The sequence below is a fragment of the Anopheles coluzzii genome, chromosome 2 (assembly GCF_943734685.1).
Source record: "Anopheles coluzzii chromosome 2, AcolN3, whole genome shotgun sequence".
Classification (NCBI taxonomy): Eukaryota; Metazoa; Arthropoda; class Insecta; order Diptera; family Culicidae; genus Anopheles; species Anopheles coluzzii.
This window is the reverse complement of record NC_064670.1, coordinates 48,943,393-48,959,210: the sequence shown is the minus strand read 5'-3', so window position 1 is coordinate 48,959,210 and position 15,818 is coordinate 48,943,393. Positions and strand designations below refer to the sequence as shown.

The window sequence follows — 15,818 nt, the reverse complement described above, 5'->3', positions numbered from 1 at the left end:
TCGTTTGTACTTGCTAACTGTTGACCTGTTCGTTCAGCCAACTCCACACTGATGGAATTGGGTCTGGCAATGACGTCACGAAACGCCGAACCGACGCCATGCAGCCGGGACCAGCACGACGACCAGCCACATCTAGAACGCGGAAGTCAGCAACGAGTGGAGAGGAAAAGCGGATGGAAAGGTTCGCTGGCGTTCTGGCGTTCCTTTTTCTTTTCCTCCGTTTGAAAAGAAAAGCGAAACCGACCAGATGCGAGGGACATGAGTTTGTATTTGACACGGGAGAGGCAGAGGATGAGGCGGACGGCTACGATTTGGGAGGTCAGGTTTTGCTGGATGAAAATGTTATTTTTGCGCCACCAAACGTCATCCATCAAGCGACGAACGGTCAACCACACTCCCTTCGTTTGCGAGTGAGGGTGAGCTAGTGCGAAAATGCGTTCTGGTACTATTACCACCGACAGATTAGTGTGGTGGGATAGTCTCGTTTCCTATTCTAACAGTAGTGGGACGTCGTTGGTCGGGGCCAAGGTCGCCCAGGAGGCAGAGGGTGTGAGAAAATGGGAAGGAAAACCTCCACCACCATCACCACAGTCGAACACGACAGGCCTTTTCTCTATTAGCCGGCTTGTGTCAACCAGCACGTCTGCTGGGCGATGATACCGGGCAACAGGATTGAAATGAGAATAAAAATGGAAAACACGACATAACCGCTGACAGCATGACGGGACGGGAAAATGAGACAACCGTTTAAGAGTGAATTATCTTTTGGACGCGTCTCGAATGGCACTACGTGAAGCTCTGGGAGCGTGTTGGTGTGGCAAGCTAATTGTTGTTAGCACAGAAAGATCATACGAAGAGATGTTATGAATGACGGGGAAATTTAAACTTCTGTTAGCATTTGGGTGAATGTTTTATAATGTTTGCTGTCAATTATTTTAAAAATGAAATAAAGATGAAAGAGAAAGACAATGTTTCTTTTATTCAAGCTTAGATCATGTTAGTGCAGCAAAACTCAAGCGGGAAGGAAATAGCTTACAAGGTGCTCGCTTTTCCGGAAATTAATCGAAAGTGTATGTGTGTGTGTTTTTTTTTTGTTGTACTACCAATGACCTACTTCTAACAGTCGACTACAGTGTCCTCAACCGCAGGGATGAGTCAGCAGACAACATATTTTATATAGCAATCGTTCAGTTTATTGCCTTTTGATGCTAACGCCGCCAATCGACACCAAACACCGCACAATCGCCCACATGCTCTGCCGCAACGAAGTAGTGTCGGTTGATAACAACATTTAGCGAAAGCTATACACCCTTGTATGCACGAGCCGGGATGGGACCTTCGCTGGCGGAAAAGTGGGAAAAGTCAACCGTTGCTTAAAGTGCACCTCGCTGGCGCCAGCGAAGACGATATTTGTGTGTAGTGTACTTAGAGAGCTTTTGATGTGGTTCATTCTTGGCGTGGATGATAATGCTGAGGCGTCTCAACGGCTTCCCATAACCGTTTCATTTCATTGCTGTTGATAGAGTGTTTGCAGTATCGTTTCATATTTATGAGCTTCTTTTTCTTTTAATTTAAAAATTTAAGTGCATTTTATTTTAAGCACGTGAATTGTAAGAAAGCAATAGTTAAAAAATATACTTAGCATGTTGTTAACAATAAAATAAGTATAATAATTGTAATACTCACCAACACATTCATTCAGAACTCGTATGAAATTGATAATGTTAGATAATGTTATTTCTATTATTTATTGAAAGAGTTGTAGAGATGAAAAGAAAAGAATTTTATTCATTTATTTTCATAATTTGTTTTGGGATATGTCTTATATTTATGTATAGCATGCGCTATAAATTCTTTTCCATTTGGTGATATTTTTTTTACTTTTGTTCTTGGCCATTAGCCAGCTCTATCCGGATTAGCAATGCTATGGGAGTCATTGGTCCATACGAGTTTCGAAAACAAGAGGGGTACAGAATGAGGCTGTGGAATGAACGGGTTTATGTGGTCACCAGTCATTCCCAATTATGTACATTTATTGGTACATGTTTTTAGTGCTTATTAAAACATCAAATTGCCTACCTTCAGGGCCTAATGTTTCGTTAATGTTTAGGCGTGCAAAACATAAAACTATGAAGTATCTTTTTTTATTTTTAAAAGAAAAAATTAAGGGATAATTTTAAATTTGAGGGGTCCTTAAAATTATGCACGGAATTAACGTTTCCTGCATGTTCACAGCGAATAATTTATGATCATATTTACATATGAAAAAACGAAAACATATGCCTAAAACACTCACAGAATGACTTTTCATAACCGACGAAGCCCGACTGCTAGACAATGCAAGGATCTCTCACCAGCTCACAGTAAAATCCCAACAATTGTCCTGAAGTCTCGTCTGAAGCACTGGAACGGGGCATGACTTGTGCGGTATTCCCGGTTTCACAAGTGCCGGCAGCTTCTCTACCCACTCAAACCCTGCAATTGTCAAATCTCTTGCACCGTGGCGAGTTTGAGTGTGTGCCGTTACCTGCAAAGAGATCGTTTATGTTTGGCATTTCGTTTGTATGGCTTCCAAACATTGTCGGCCTTGTTTGAAACGTGCAAACCCCTACCTCTCTGTCCCCGTCCCCTAGGCTTCAACGGGAGGGACGCAGCCAGGGATGCGTGTAAATTAAAAGGATGAGCGGGTGTGGGTTACATCACAGTACAGCACCAGCAATGGCGTCAGGAACCAAATCCCTCCTGCAACGGAAAAGGGTAATGCTGGCGCGGGGTACAATGCATTGGGCGAAAGAATAATGGGTGACGACACCCGCTCTAATGTAGGATAAGCTGCACCGTTTCATGCATCGCTTGGAAACGGTTCTACCGCCTGTAAAGGGGGGTGTGTGCGAGTGTATGTGTGAATGGGAAACAGGTTTTTCACTTTCCTTTGGTGCACTGGTGTAAGAGCGAACGAACGCCTGCAATAGAAGCGGGGAAGAGCAGAGCGGAAAGATTGAAGTTGTAACCGGTCCATTGGATGCGATAAAGAGAACCATTCGTATGTGTGTGTGTATGTGTGTGAGAGGGTGAATGGAATTTAAAACTCTAAAACAGGTCGAATAAAGCGAGACCACAAAAGCGATAGAAAAATGTTAGATAGCCAAACAACGGCCAGAATTCTTCTCTCGCAAGAGAAACAGGTACACGCGTTTCCATAGCAACCGCTATCTCACTACATTCTTTCGACCGGGTTGCGGAAGTGTGCGTGCAATCGATACGACGCACAGCATCCTTCCAGCCAGATGGGGTTGTATACGTGCTCATATGTGTATGTGTGTGTTTGTTTCTAAGTTCCATCTCCCGTGCTTGCTCTCTCACTTTCCCTGCAAAGAGAACATGATCGTGCGCTCTTTCTCTATCGGCCGGTTGCGCGGTGCCTGTGTATTGGTGAGGATGCCGCGCGTTCCATGCTTTTCGTGGAATTGTTTCATTTTCTGCTGTGCCGTTTGCGTGTGCAGGTGCGTTTTGCTGCCGGACAGTTGTTAGAAAGTGAATTGCAATTCGCCGCCAGTTTCGTTCGCCTAAAAGAAGCGCAAGGAAGTTTGCAGTGATTATTTTGTTTTACTACGAAGCGCGTAAGTTCTTGTTGACTGAGTTTCGGCGTTTGCTCTCGTATTTCACTCCACAGTGATTGATTGCCTTATCTGTGATATGTTTTGTTCCAGCAGAGAGCGTGTCTGCTTTCTAAAGTACCTGCGACACAGGTCGTGCAGAATCGCCAAATCAAGCATCCTGCGGAGGGAGGCAGGCAGCAGAACCCCACGAACAGGATAACGCACGCATACAACAACCTCGTCTCGAGTGCGCAGTGTCTGGCACCGTGTCGCACAGTTCCGTTCGCCCCTGCCAAGGATGTGGCTGCTACGAATGAATTTGCTTCTCATTATTACGCTGCTGAGCGTGGCGTTGACGCTGTGTAAGTACCGTGCCGTCGTTTTTCCCCTAACCGTGGTATCAGCGCGGCCCAGCAGTCGAGCACCCCTCTTATCAACCGGATTTATTCGGCGATTATGTGCGGTATGGGGCGCGTACGAGTCGCATTTCGCTTAATGTGTCTTCTTCTCACCTTCCTTCCCGCAGCGAACGCACAGCAGGCGTCCACCGCCAGCCCGAGCATCGTTTTTATCAGCCCGGAGCAAATCAAAGACATTGGCGAGCAAGTGACGCTGAACTGTTCGATCGCAAATGTGAAGAACTACATCGTCGGCTGGCAGAAGAGCAATCGCGATCGGACGAAGGAAAGCAACATCATCTCGCTCGGTGTACAGCTGGCCGTGACGGAAGATCGGTTCCGGCTCAACTTTACCAAGGAGAACAATGCTGCCAACTATGTGCTGGAGGTACGAAACACACAATCACATTTACGTACTCGCCTACATTTAGAAAGGTTTGTTCGTTCGTAACATTTTGTTCGCCTTTCACCGTAGATTCACGATATCGTCAACACAGATGCTGGATTGTACGAGTGCCAGATACAGGTAAACAGTACAAGCAAAATCACCAAAACCGTCGAGCTGCAGGTGAGACATCCGCCGATGCTGCTTGAAAATCAGCACACCAACACACTGACCAAGGCGGAGGGTGAAGATGCCCAGCTGGTGTGTCGTGCGGAAGGTTACCCGCGTCCAACCATTAGCTGGAGGCGCGAGTATAACGCTATCCTGCCCATCGGTGGTCAAACGTTTACCGGCAACGAGCTGCGACTGAACGGACTGCGTCGGGAGGACCGTGGCACGTACTATTGCACGGCGGACAACGGGGTGGGCCGTGCGGACACGAAAACGATCACGCTCGAGGTGGAGTTTGCGCCGGTTATCCGTGTGCCACGGCCGAAGGTAGCGCAGGCGCTCGATTACGACATCGATGTGGAATGTGTGGTGCAGGCTTTTCCTGCACCCGCCATCTCCTGGTACCGCGATGGCAAACAAATCCATAACGGCGGTTCGTACAGCATCTCGCAGATTGGCTCGCCGGACGATGTAACCACGTCCGTGGTAAAGATTCATTCTGTGGCCGCAGAGCATTACGGTGACTATGTGTGCAAAGCCACCAACAAGGTTGGACAAGCCGAGGCTCGACTAAACCTGTTCGGTAAGTGAACCACGAACCGAGTCATCCATATGAAAAGGAAAAAAATGATTGATCATATTTTCTTGTGGAACCATTCCATATTATCGCTAATACTTATTATTTAAACCTTTTCTAGAATCCGTTATTCCTGTCACCTTATGAGTGCTTTAATTTTTTGTTGGATCGTTCCACCTTGGAACTATTCTCCTTTCCTATCCTAATCTCTACGTACCAGTGTGTGTGCCGCAATACTCTCCTATGTTGTTATGTGAGTCGATTATTTTTATTTTTGTTTATTTTGCATTTGACAGCAACCAATTCCTTGTGCTGGACACGAGAACTTTAACGCTATTTATGGAATTGAAACTTATTTAACATTCTCTCTTGTAGAACAAAACGTTCCAAACATTAACTATTCTGGACTGAAGTGGACCAACGATGGCACCTCGACTAGGAAAGTCGTACTTGGCCATATGCTTATCGTTGTGACCACACTGCTGCTAGCAACGCTCTTGTGAATGGGTCGCTGGAGAACGGATGGCCCACGAGGTAACGCTTGGCGTCATGCGTGCTTTCTCGGCTCCATAGCAACAACCAGACGATGAGCCAACTTTTACATGGAAATTACTCACAACATCAGTACTATTAACACACCAGCGACAGTGAAAACGAACAACCGTGAATGTTTCGTGCCAATCAAGAACCACCACCAATCTTCTACTTGCAGATAGAATACTGATAGTACAATCAGGATACAATCTACTATTAAGTCTTTTAAATCATATCCATCCTTTCCTCGTACAAGCCTTCGATTGAGGGTGTGCAAAACGCAAAGTGCAAATATAAAGTACATTTCCGTGCTCCAGTCAGTAACATGAATGAGCCCGGCGATCGCATATCTCGCCATCAGGCGGTTGGGCTTTTTGAAGCAATGGTACAATTATATTCATACAAAAGAAGAAAAAAAAATGCGACCAAACTAGTGCATCGTAGGTAGTATAACGGAATAGAATGGCGGTATATTTTGTGCGAGAACAGTCGTATGATGTAGGTAGGGAGCGGTTTCGGACTAGAAAAGAATTTTATCATGTATTTCTTCAATTGAACTCGACGTAGTGTTTCTAACGGTATTAGAGAAGCAAAACTTTTAAGAAAAATAGACTACAGGATAATTTGACGGCATGAAATAATAATTGAAAAGCAAAAAAGTATAGCCATTCTTTTTCTGTTTACTGTTAGGCTAAGAATTTATGCAATAGAAGAACCGAACGAAAAGCGCGCATTTCGAATAAACATCAAAACTTTGCATTATACTGCATATTTGTGTTCTTTTTAAATACGTATGTTGCTACTCATCAAAAAGTATTATTTTTATTACTATCTAATTACATAGTCTCGTGTGTGCTTTGAACTTACTTATTCTTCTTTTTTGTAACCCACCTTTTGAGTTGAGATAGGTATACAGTCTTTCCCCAAGTTAAGCGAATTTGACTTACACAAAATTGTAATTTAAAATGTTAAACCTTCATAATTTTCTCCAACAATTGTTAAATGCCAAATAAACAGCATTTTTGCTAAATGTTTAAAATAGCTAAAACGACGGAAATAACCGAGTTTTCCATACCAATTGTATTGAATAAGTAGTCAAGAGTATAAAATTATTATTTGATTTTATCAAAAACAATAATTTAACAACTATAGTTTGTCTTAAAATTTTCAACATTATTATCGTATTATTCAAGTAACTTTCTTCAAGTAACAGTACAGTCTTCTCCCGAGTTACGCGGTTGGTGCGTTCCCAAGGAATCCGCGTAACTTGAATATCAGCGTATGTCGAATTTCACGGTTTTCGGTTAAAATACAATTGATAACTAGATAATTTTTATTAAATTCAGTACTTTTATACACTTTATCATTTATTTGATACGATTTGTGGCAAACATTCTGATAATTTTGTCTTATAAGTGGATTAAATTTATTAACAAAAATGCAATTTATACTGCATTGGACAACTCTTGAAGTAAATGATATTGATTTGACGTTTGATCTGTCAAATTTAGAAAAACTGCGTATCTCGAAATCCGCGTAAGTAGAGAACCGCGTAACTCGGGAACAGACTTTATATGAAACATTTTGGAATCAGTTAAATTACTAATTGAAATAAGGTCAAAAAGGATAGAGGACATTTAAAATTTCCTTCAATTCAATCTTGCATTAGTGATTTATGGAGAAACGAAATATTTGAGTAAAATTTGTTTTTACATCCTGACTTCAAAGCGTTAAAGACTGGGGCGGATTGAGCAGCACGCTTGTCTTTTGGGGGCCCCGAAAAAAGCACACAACTTCTCGCTCGACACATCAGAAAGAGCTACATTCGTGTAACCGCCTAGGACCTCCACTCGTGTTAATCTGCAACTGGTCGAAGAGAAAGTTAAGTTTTATGCTTTAGCTTTTATTAAATTGGCTAGAAATTAATTAGATGTATCAGCAATGACGGTGTATCTAATATATCTTCGGCAGCTAATTCATTTTTAAACTTATAACTGTTTTCATGTCGATAATGGGGATAACCTATACATTTGAATTCAAATTTAGATGGAATATTTTAAAAATCAAAACCCTAATATATTGTTTGATGCTTTTTCTAATTAGTGCACAATCACAACAAGAAGAAATGGAGTTATTAAATTGTCTTTGTGATGGTTTTGTCTAGTATTGTTCGATAATAATTGTCTCTTACTTCATTTCCTCACAATACTTTTCAATTTTTCAAATCATCTTAAATCTTTTCCAATTTACATTTGCCTCTTGTTACACATTGCTCTTTAATAATTTTTTGTGTAGTTCTTTGAGGGCTGAATTGTATTTACTGGTTTCGACGATTTTGATGATTCCGAAACATTTAGGAATTTATCTTATTTTTCCTTGACGAGGGTTTCTTAAATGTACTGCAATATTAAAAAGACGCCAAAATTAAATCATATTTTAAAGTACCCTGAATTTCAATGCTTTAGTATGGTACACTAGTACTGTTCCTCACTTGTCCGCTCCACCAAAATACTCAGCTGCTCAATCAAGTCGATAAAACTTTCGCTCGGTAATTAATTAAATTTCACTCGGTTCGTTTTGATTTATACATCGATGCAGCGATTTGATTGAAACTCTCGCCACTCGCTCACCGTCTGGCGAAATGGGTTTGTGTTTTATTTTTCGCACTACTAAAAGAACCACTGCCTTCGGTGACATTTATACGACTGGTACGACGGATGAATGGGTGAGTAATTGATGGGCAGTGCACGAATCAAACACAAAACAAAACAAAAACACCTCCATTTAGTGCATGAAAAAGCGATACCGCAGGCAAAACATGAAGCAGTGAAGTGGTCGTAATGTGAAATACATTCGAACAAATAACCAAGAAGAAAGAAGCACTATCAAAAACGACTACTATCAGGAGAGTACTTTGAGCTCTCCAACTGGTAAATGTTTTGCCAGTTGGAAAAGTTGGGCGTGCACTATACCGTCGAAACAAAACAACTGCCACGAAACATGCTCTCGACATCGATAAACGAATTAAAACGCACACCATTTTCGGTTCTGTTAGAATGATGGGGGAGAAAAGGAAACAACTGGCGGGTTGGATAGGAATGGATCCGAAACGTATTTTTATTGCACATAAAACATTCATTTTCATCACCTATACCACCAGCATGCGTATTTTTCCGCCACCCTTCACAGCGGGTTCCGATAATGAGTATTGAGTGATTAAAAACGGATGTACGAAATGCGGAGCTCTGTGTAGGGGCCGTGGGCTAGGTTTTGCTACTTGTCTCTTGATGTTCTTGTGACTTGTTCATGGGTGTGATCAGCTTGAAAATGATGATGAGAGATTAATTACCGGCCGACCGGACCGGGGCTAGTTATCGTATCATTATACTTGATTATCGACATGATGAGCATATTTTTATTTCAAATTATAGCACCGCATGAAAAATTCTTCGCTGGCCATTTTGTCGCAACCGTTGACCGAGTTTTGCAGAGTGTGCTGTTAACGTTTTTCATCTATTTATTTTTAATTAAATTAATACCCGCTTTCCAGCCAAGCTTTCCCCCGAATCGGTTACCGTTGGCTGTCTCTTTTTTCACGCCCAGGATCATTCTCAATTATTTTTAAGCCCTGCCTTTGGTTATCGATACGAGGTAGGCAACGCCGCGGCATCACCACCTTGTCCGTTGCCTCCGATCATGCCCGGAAACCGCGGATAAGCTTCAGCTTCTGTCGGGATTGGTTCCGGGATTGATTACCGTCGAGTTAGCCGCCGGAAAATGGACGTGAAGGGGTCAGGGGGAGAGCCTTGTTGCGGTATTGTGGGCCGCTGCAAGCGAACCTGCGTGCCCGGTGGCACCAAGCCGGAACATTTCACGATTGACCGATCATCCGGTTGATCGACAGGGCGTAGGTGGCATGTCCTGTGTGACTAGTGTGCATTAAGCCCGTTTGCATGCCCGTTTCGTTCCCTCAGTGTGTTCGGTTCGGAGTATGGCAATTTGCTGCCCATTCTTGTTCCGCTTTGGACCTCTTGACCCTGCCCGCGCAGACAGGTGCACCAAAGGGCATGGCTTGGCGGCATGCGAATGCTGTGGGCAGCGGGACACAGCAAAACGGATTCATTTTTCATCATTTGTGCGTGTTGTCCACAGTTGGATTTTGGCAACATAATTAATTATCCAACCCGGGCCTGGAGAGGGTCAATGGCGAAATGATGTACACCGTGTGGGAAAATGCGAAAACCGACGGTGCAATATTATAATTAAAGAATAAAGCGCTCGGTAAAACGGTGCATATTGAAAATCAATGGAGCGTAATTGTAGCGATACCGGCCGCAGCAGCGTCGCATAAAATGGTGACAGCAGCAATATGTGTGACTCGTTTCCATGTTGGTGGATGTTACCAAAAAGGTAGCAATAAAGAAAATGAATGCAAGGTACAGCTGGGAAAGTTTTCGTGAGCAAAGTGCTCAAATAAATTGAACGGCGTTCCCTTTTCAAGGCGCCTGTTTTAAGGGTTCTTTTTCACAAAAAGTGTGTTTTTTCAAGTATTTTAATAGACTCGAGAAATATTTTAATTTGATGCGGTCAAAGTCATACCATAAAACATATATTATATATAGGGAAATACTCATTTTATAGATTATTTAATAGAAGAGTCAGGCGAGGAGCCGGAAATCCATTTTGAGGTGCATTAGGAACTGTCGGCTCGTTTTGTTTAAATAAATTATTGGAAATATTGTTTGGAACGATAGTGTCTATATTTTTTTTTATTCTTTCCTATCATTTACAACTTTACAACTGAACAATGCCTACGATATCCGAATAATTTTTTGAATAAATATATTATAATAGTTCGTTGTTTCTTACCATGATACTAATTTAATCTAGTTTTTTTTTTATGATTAATTGATTATGATCATAAAAAGCCGTCGCGCTAGTCGATGGTTGGCACTGTATGCAATGAAAAGGCTATCGAACCACAATGACGTAGTGAATTTCTGTGCTAGAATGGGAAGTCATAAAAAAGTTTTAAACATATTCTATTCTGTATTATTTGGCATGAAAAAATCAACTTCAGATAGATGCAATTGAAAACGATCTTAACATCATTCCAATAGAACGTGCTCTTAATACACGATAGCTTCGGTACATAAATATCGGCCTATATAAAGATAATTTTCTTCTATTTGGCCACGTACCACGCCATTTGGTTGTGAGAGCTTGCTATGGATGCACGGTATATACGAGGATTGAACTCACCCCTTGAACTCCACGGGATTTGCCCAAGAGACACCATTGCTAAAAAGCTTAGACAATCCGAAATAAGACAACAATGTAATAGAAAATGTTCAAGTCAGAGGCTATCGCAAAAAGCACTCATTCCTTCATTTTATACCATTTGATAACATTTTTTTCTCCGAAAATGCAACATTTTAAATTTCCCAAAAATTTGAACAGGTCTGTTTTCTTTATAGTTTTTTTTAGGAACAAATTCAAATATGTTTAACAAGCCTCTTAATTTGTTGGCATTTTATAAATTGGTTTATTCTTTGGTTCAAATCATATTAAAATTGCCTTCTGTGAAACCATACCATAGTTCGCCCACAAAGGTCGCATTGACATTAAAATAAGCGCAATTCGATTGAAAGGTGTTTCCTGCGTCGCTTTGTACTTCGAACATTTATCAGTGCTTCTCTAATTCAAACGGCATCACATGAAGCCGTGTGCGCGCTATTGCCAACTCAACAAGCTGTTTCTGTGCGGACGACCCATAAGTGCTTACCGTTAGCGTTGGTTTAGTGAGGTTATAAGATTTTGTTCGCTCGCCCTTGCTCTTGCTGAGCGATTGCAGTAGGAAAGTGCATGGCGCCCACTCGCATGGAAAACAATCCGATTTTCCCGTTCCTACGAGATGGAAAGCTTGCATTAGAGTCGTCATCGTTAACGTGTCTTGTTGTCGCGCAATTTGACACAATCATGTGCCTTAAGCTGCCGCTGACGTTTGGAGGGTGTCAATTTAACGGTCCAGCGAAGCTCACATGGCACGCGCTCGGGATGTTTTGGAGAAAAGCTGAACTTCGCCGAACCTTGACCGTGCGTGTGTGTGTGTGAGTGAGTTGGTAAATTGTTAGAAATTTCATTACGACCTGCGCAAGGGTAAAATGCATGCGACATACCCTCGAAACCGTTAGTACGGTGACGATAGCTCATCCGAACGGGTGTCTCAACCGATCATCAACGATGGCCGACGGTTTGCTGCATAGATTCAGCACGATCGGTAGTGTGATCGGTAGTAGCAGCAGCACGAGCGTTCCCCCGATGGAAACGGCCAGCATCACGCAGCGCATTCACCACGAGCCACCCGCCTTGCTGGCCAGTGGCAAGTATCCCGTGTACGGTCCCGGCACCGGTCCCGAGCTGTACGATGACGAGGCGAGCGAGTACTGGCACGGAACGGAGGGCAATGGAGCGGGAGGATTCTTCCCCAGCTTTCTGCCCTGGGGGCCGGCACCGCTGGGAGCACATCCGGTTCCTCCACCGCTGCCACCACCTCCACCACCACCGCAACCACCGCCGGCATTTCCACTGTATCGGGGACCGTACGGGGGGGCTTTGTACAAAGGCCTACGCTTCAAGGGTGCGTCCGTGGCGGTGCTGACGCTGTTGGCTTTTCTGTTCTTTTTGAGCATTCTACAGAACTACATCCGTGACTACTCCACCACATCGCAGCCGACCGTGATTTTGCTGACCGCTGGAGCAACGAAAGAGAATGCGCTCCAGAACGCAATCTACCCGTACCGAGTGCGGCCGAAGATAGGCCAGCGTGGCGATGAACCGCCCCGATTCGACGACGAGGACGATGCGGACGCGATCGAGGAAACAACCGACCAGGGCGACGGACCATTCACCGGTGGATATCGGGCACGGATCCGAAAGGGCACGGGACAACATCGCCCTCATCACAAAGGCAGCAGCGGTAGCAACAGCAAAGTGTCCCCGGGGAATACCGCGACCGTACCGTCCAGTGCACCGTTTGGGGATATTTTCAAGGTAAACGGATTGTGACTGTGTTTCAGTGCGCGCTGTTTCTGCTGCAGGCGTGCAGGATGATCTAAATTGGCGGACAAAAGCTGATCGAAACATTTCGTTGGCCCGTATCCGTGTTGTGGTCGTAGCTTTCGTAGTGATGTTGTTTATTTATTATCCCTCTTTTGGGTCCAATAAAGGTAGCGTTTTAGTCTTGGAAGTGTTTGTAGTGCTAGCATCGGGCATGGGAAGGATGGGAACAAAAATCAACTTTCTTCGGTGACTTTTGAACGTTTGATGGAGAGTTTGCAATGGAGAAAAGTTGCATTTGCACATGCAGTTTTTAACGGTTGTTTGTTTAATCGTGCTGACGGAAGCGTATTGTGCACTGCAGTTGCAGTTGTGGAAAGAAAAAAGAAAGCAAACAAAGATTTTTTTCTGGGATGGGAACTGCAGCTGGATGTAGATTGCGACAAGCGCTTTTGAATGAGGGAAATAATCTTTCAAAGGGATTGTATTTTGCTTCGTTCTTCTTCGTGCAATCAGCATATGCTAGTTGTTATGAAAGAAATGATAAATGATTGAAGTACGGCTAGGGACTCTTTTCCGTTGATTCGTATATTATAATGATCCGACTGAAGATAAAAGGAATAAAAGATTGAATTCAGTTAAGAAGTTTTTCCAAGTTTTGACAATTAAAATCGCCAAAATTTGGGAATGTTTTACCTTAAGGACAATGCTAGCAATTATTACATAGCCAATGTTTCCTATTTTCTAAAAGGATTGTCAAAAAGTGGGGATAATTTTGTAAAGTTATATTCATATTTTAGTTTTGAGCCTCTAACTAGAACGAGATTAATTTAATTCTGATTAACAAAGTTCTTCTTTGTTGTAGTACTGAGCACAATTGGCTAACATGTTTTCCTTAAATTTCATTAAGACATGTTTTCATTAAGATTGTCTCGAACTGCTCATGCTGTTATTTCAAGTCTAAAGATAGCAAAAACTTTCTATCAGTAACTCTCTTTCTATAGCATAAACTCTATCTATTTACGTCTGTTTGATCTATCTATGGATTGCAACTGAACTTAGCTGCTTTTACAACGAAGATGTTTATTAAGTCATTTAAGAGGTAACTCATAATAGGTACACAAGAACACTATTTCGATCTGTATTTTTAAATACTTCCGTTGTTCCATCACGATTGCGGTATAAAACTCCAAAGCAAAATTTTGAAAATACATGTCCTTGAGCTCATTGCTATTTTTTCACAGTTTCAACTCCGCATTTTGCTCTATGTACTTTTGACAAGGGAAGTCCTACAGATTGATAGATATTGTTTGAGCCCAAATATACTATTTTGATTTGATCACAAATTGATTCAAATTTTGACTCATTTGAATTCAAATCATTTAGTTGATTATGCTTCTTTCAATGTTTTGCTCAACTCAATATCTTACGTTGTATTTAAAGTCGTAATCGGATCAATTCTCACTAGTTTCAAACGTTATGTCCGAACGTTAAGGAGCGATATTAAGAATAAAGTATAAATATATTCAACAGTATATGAAGTGAAAATTGCAACTAAAAGCAGTTCTATAGTTGTCCTTGCAATCCCTGTGAAATTGCTGTTTGAGTATGTAGCCATGAAATTACATCGGAATTAAAAATGTAGAAGAGATATCAGCGCAATATTGATGCAGAAAAGTAAATGAAGAAAACAATACATTGTTTCTTCCCTGTTTCGCTCACATATAACACTAATTGCCTTACAGGTTTCCGAAAAACTATAAATCGATTGCTGCAAAAATCACACCAGCACGCTTTGTTTCGTCCTTCGGCTTGGTACGGCGGTTTCATATGTTATGCACAACTCTCGTTTCAACCACTCCAGCCCCCATTTACGATGCATGCGGGTGGACACGGGGGTGTGGAAAGTGATATATGCAGATTTATAGTGGCGTTACGTTCTATTCGACGTTTCTACTGGCACTATTACTAATGGAGGTACTGTTGCCATACCTGCCTTAGCATCGCTGCCCATCCTCCGTAACAGTCGTGTCAGCTGCCTGCTGAAGAATCTCATTTTGCTTTTAGATTGTCTATATGGGGCGTGCTATCGTAAAGAGTCTGTTAGCGCAGAAATGGGGGTAGCATCACACATACACTGAAGGATCAGCATAGCTTGGGCGCACTATCGCAGCACGAGCAGCAAAAGTCCTTCAGCTCGTGATGGTACTTGGGGAAAAGGATCATTGCCAGGCGATAATGGAAGGGTGAAGGTGAATTATGGCACTTGAAGCAGTAAAAATATCGGTAATAAATTTCAATCCCTATCGCCGTAATTCAATTTCGAAATCCTCAGATCCCCGGCCCAGTTCAGAACCGAACAGGATCCTAGATATTTCGAGGCCCGCTACAAACTCTGTGCGACTGGGATTGTACGACTGATCATCTTGATTATGTTCTACTGGGATACAGGGCAGAGGATATGGATATTTTTCTGTACAATTTGGCTTCCTGTTGGTGGTTTTTATGTAAAAATATTGAATTCAATCATGAAACAACTTGACTGACATTCGGTTGGATTGAATGTTAGTGAGCAAAAAAAGCGAAAAACTGTAAACTGACAGTTGCAACATTCAATCTTTTTGTGACGAATACATAATTTGCAGTCCTATGTAACTGTGAAGGTTTCAAAGAATGTGAAGTAAACAGTGGAGACATTTTAATTACCTTGACTGGATTTTTTTGTAATTCTTTGTGAAAAAATAATATCATGAGTATACACCTTAAACCATTAAAGTACTTTGTGGTGAAAAATGATTAATCAATTTCAGAACTGAATGTATTTCCCCGCACTTAAACAATATTTTTTAAATTCTGGTGATAGGAAAACCAACAACTATTTTTATACAATGGTGATATAAATGAACAATAAAATAAAATGTGTGCCTCATTTGCGATAAAACACCCATACATTTTTTATATTCAAGTAAAAAAATAATAATCTGTCTGGGGCGTCCCTACTGAAAAATAAAAATATGACGCTAAAAAGCCTTTAATATGTGTTCCATTCCGAATCGGATGTGTTGTTAGGATGTAAGCACATTGTTTAAGGTTAA

At 42.0% G+C, this 15,818-nt stretch overlaps 2 protein-coding genes across 4 annotated transcripts; both read left to right on the top strand.

Annotated features, from left to right (window-relative positions):
- Nucleotides 1–3,453: 3,453 nt before the first annotated feature.
- LOC120951975 (lachesin-like) lies at nt 3,454–6,428 on the top strand. Of its 3 annotated transcripts, XR_007451933.1 has the most exons (6): nt 3,455–3,620; nt 3,711–3,961; nt 4,126–4,385; nt 4,473–5,136; nt 5,252–5,383; nt 5,506–5,620. XR_007451933.1 is itself a non-coding variant. In XM_040371013.2 (5 exons), the coding sequence occupies exons 2-5, from the start codon at nt 3,898–3,900 to the stop codon at nt 5,631–5,633; spliced, it is 1,116 nt and encodes a 371-aa protein (XP_040226947.1). In that variant the 5' UTR covers nt 3,454–3,620; nt 3,714–3,897; the 3' UTR covers nt 5,634–6,428. The 3 variants fall into 3 exon arrangements, 2 of the variants coding, with proteins under 2 accessions (XP_040226947.1, XP_040226946.1); XM_040371013.2 differs by lacking the exon at nt 5,252–5,383 and having other exon boundaries at nt 3,454–3,620; nt 3,714–3,961; nt 5,506–6,428; XM_040371012.2 differs by lacking the exon at nt 5,252–5,383 and having other exon boundaries at nt 3,454–3,620; nt 5,506–6,428.
- Nucleotides 6,429–11,611: 5,183 nt separating this feature from the next.
- Nucleotides 11,612–12,905, top strand: LOC120951238 (uncharacterized). The gene has a single exon (XM_040369830.2). The coding sequence runs from the start codon at nt 11,833–11,835 to the stop codon at nt 12,730–12,732; it is 900 nt and encodes a 299-aa protein (XP_040225764.2). The 5' UTR covers nt 11,612–11,832; the 3' UTR covers nt 12,733–12,905.
- The last annotated feature ends 2,913 nt before the right edge of the window (nt 12,906–15,818 follow it).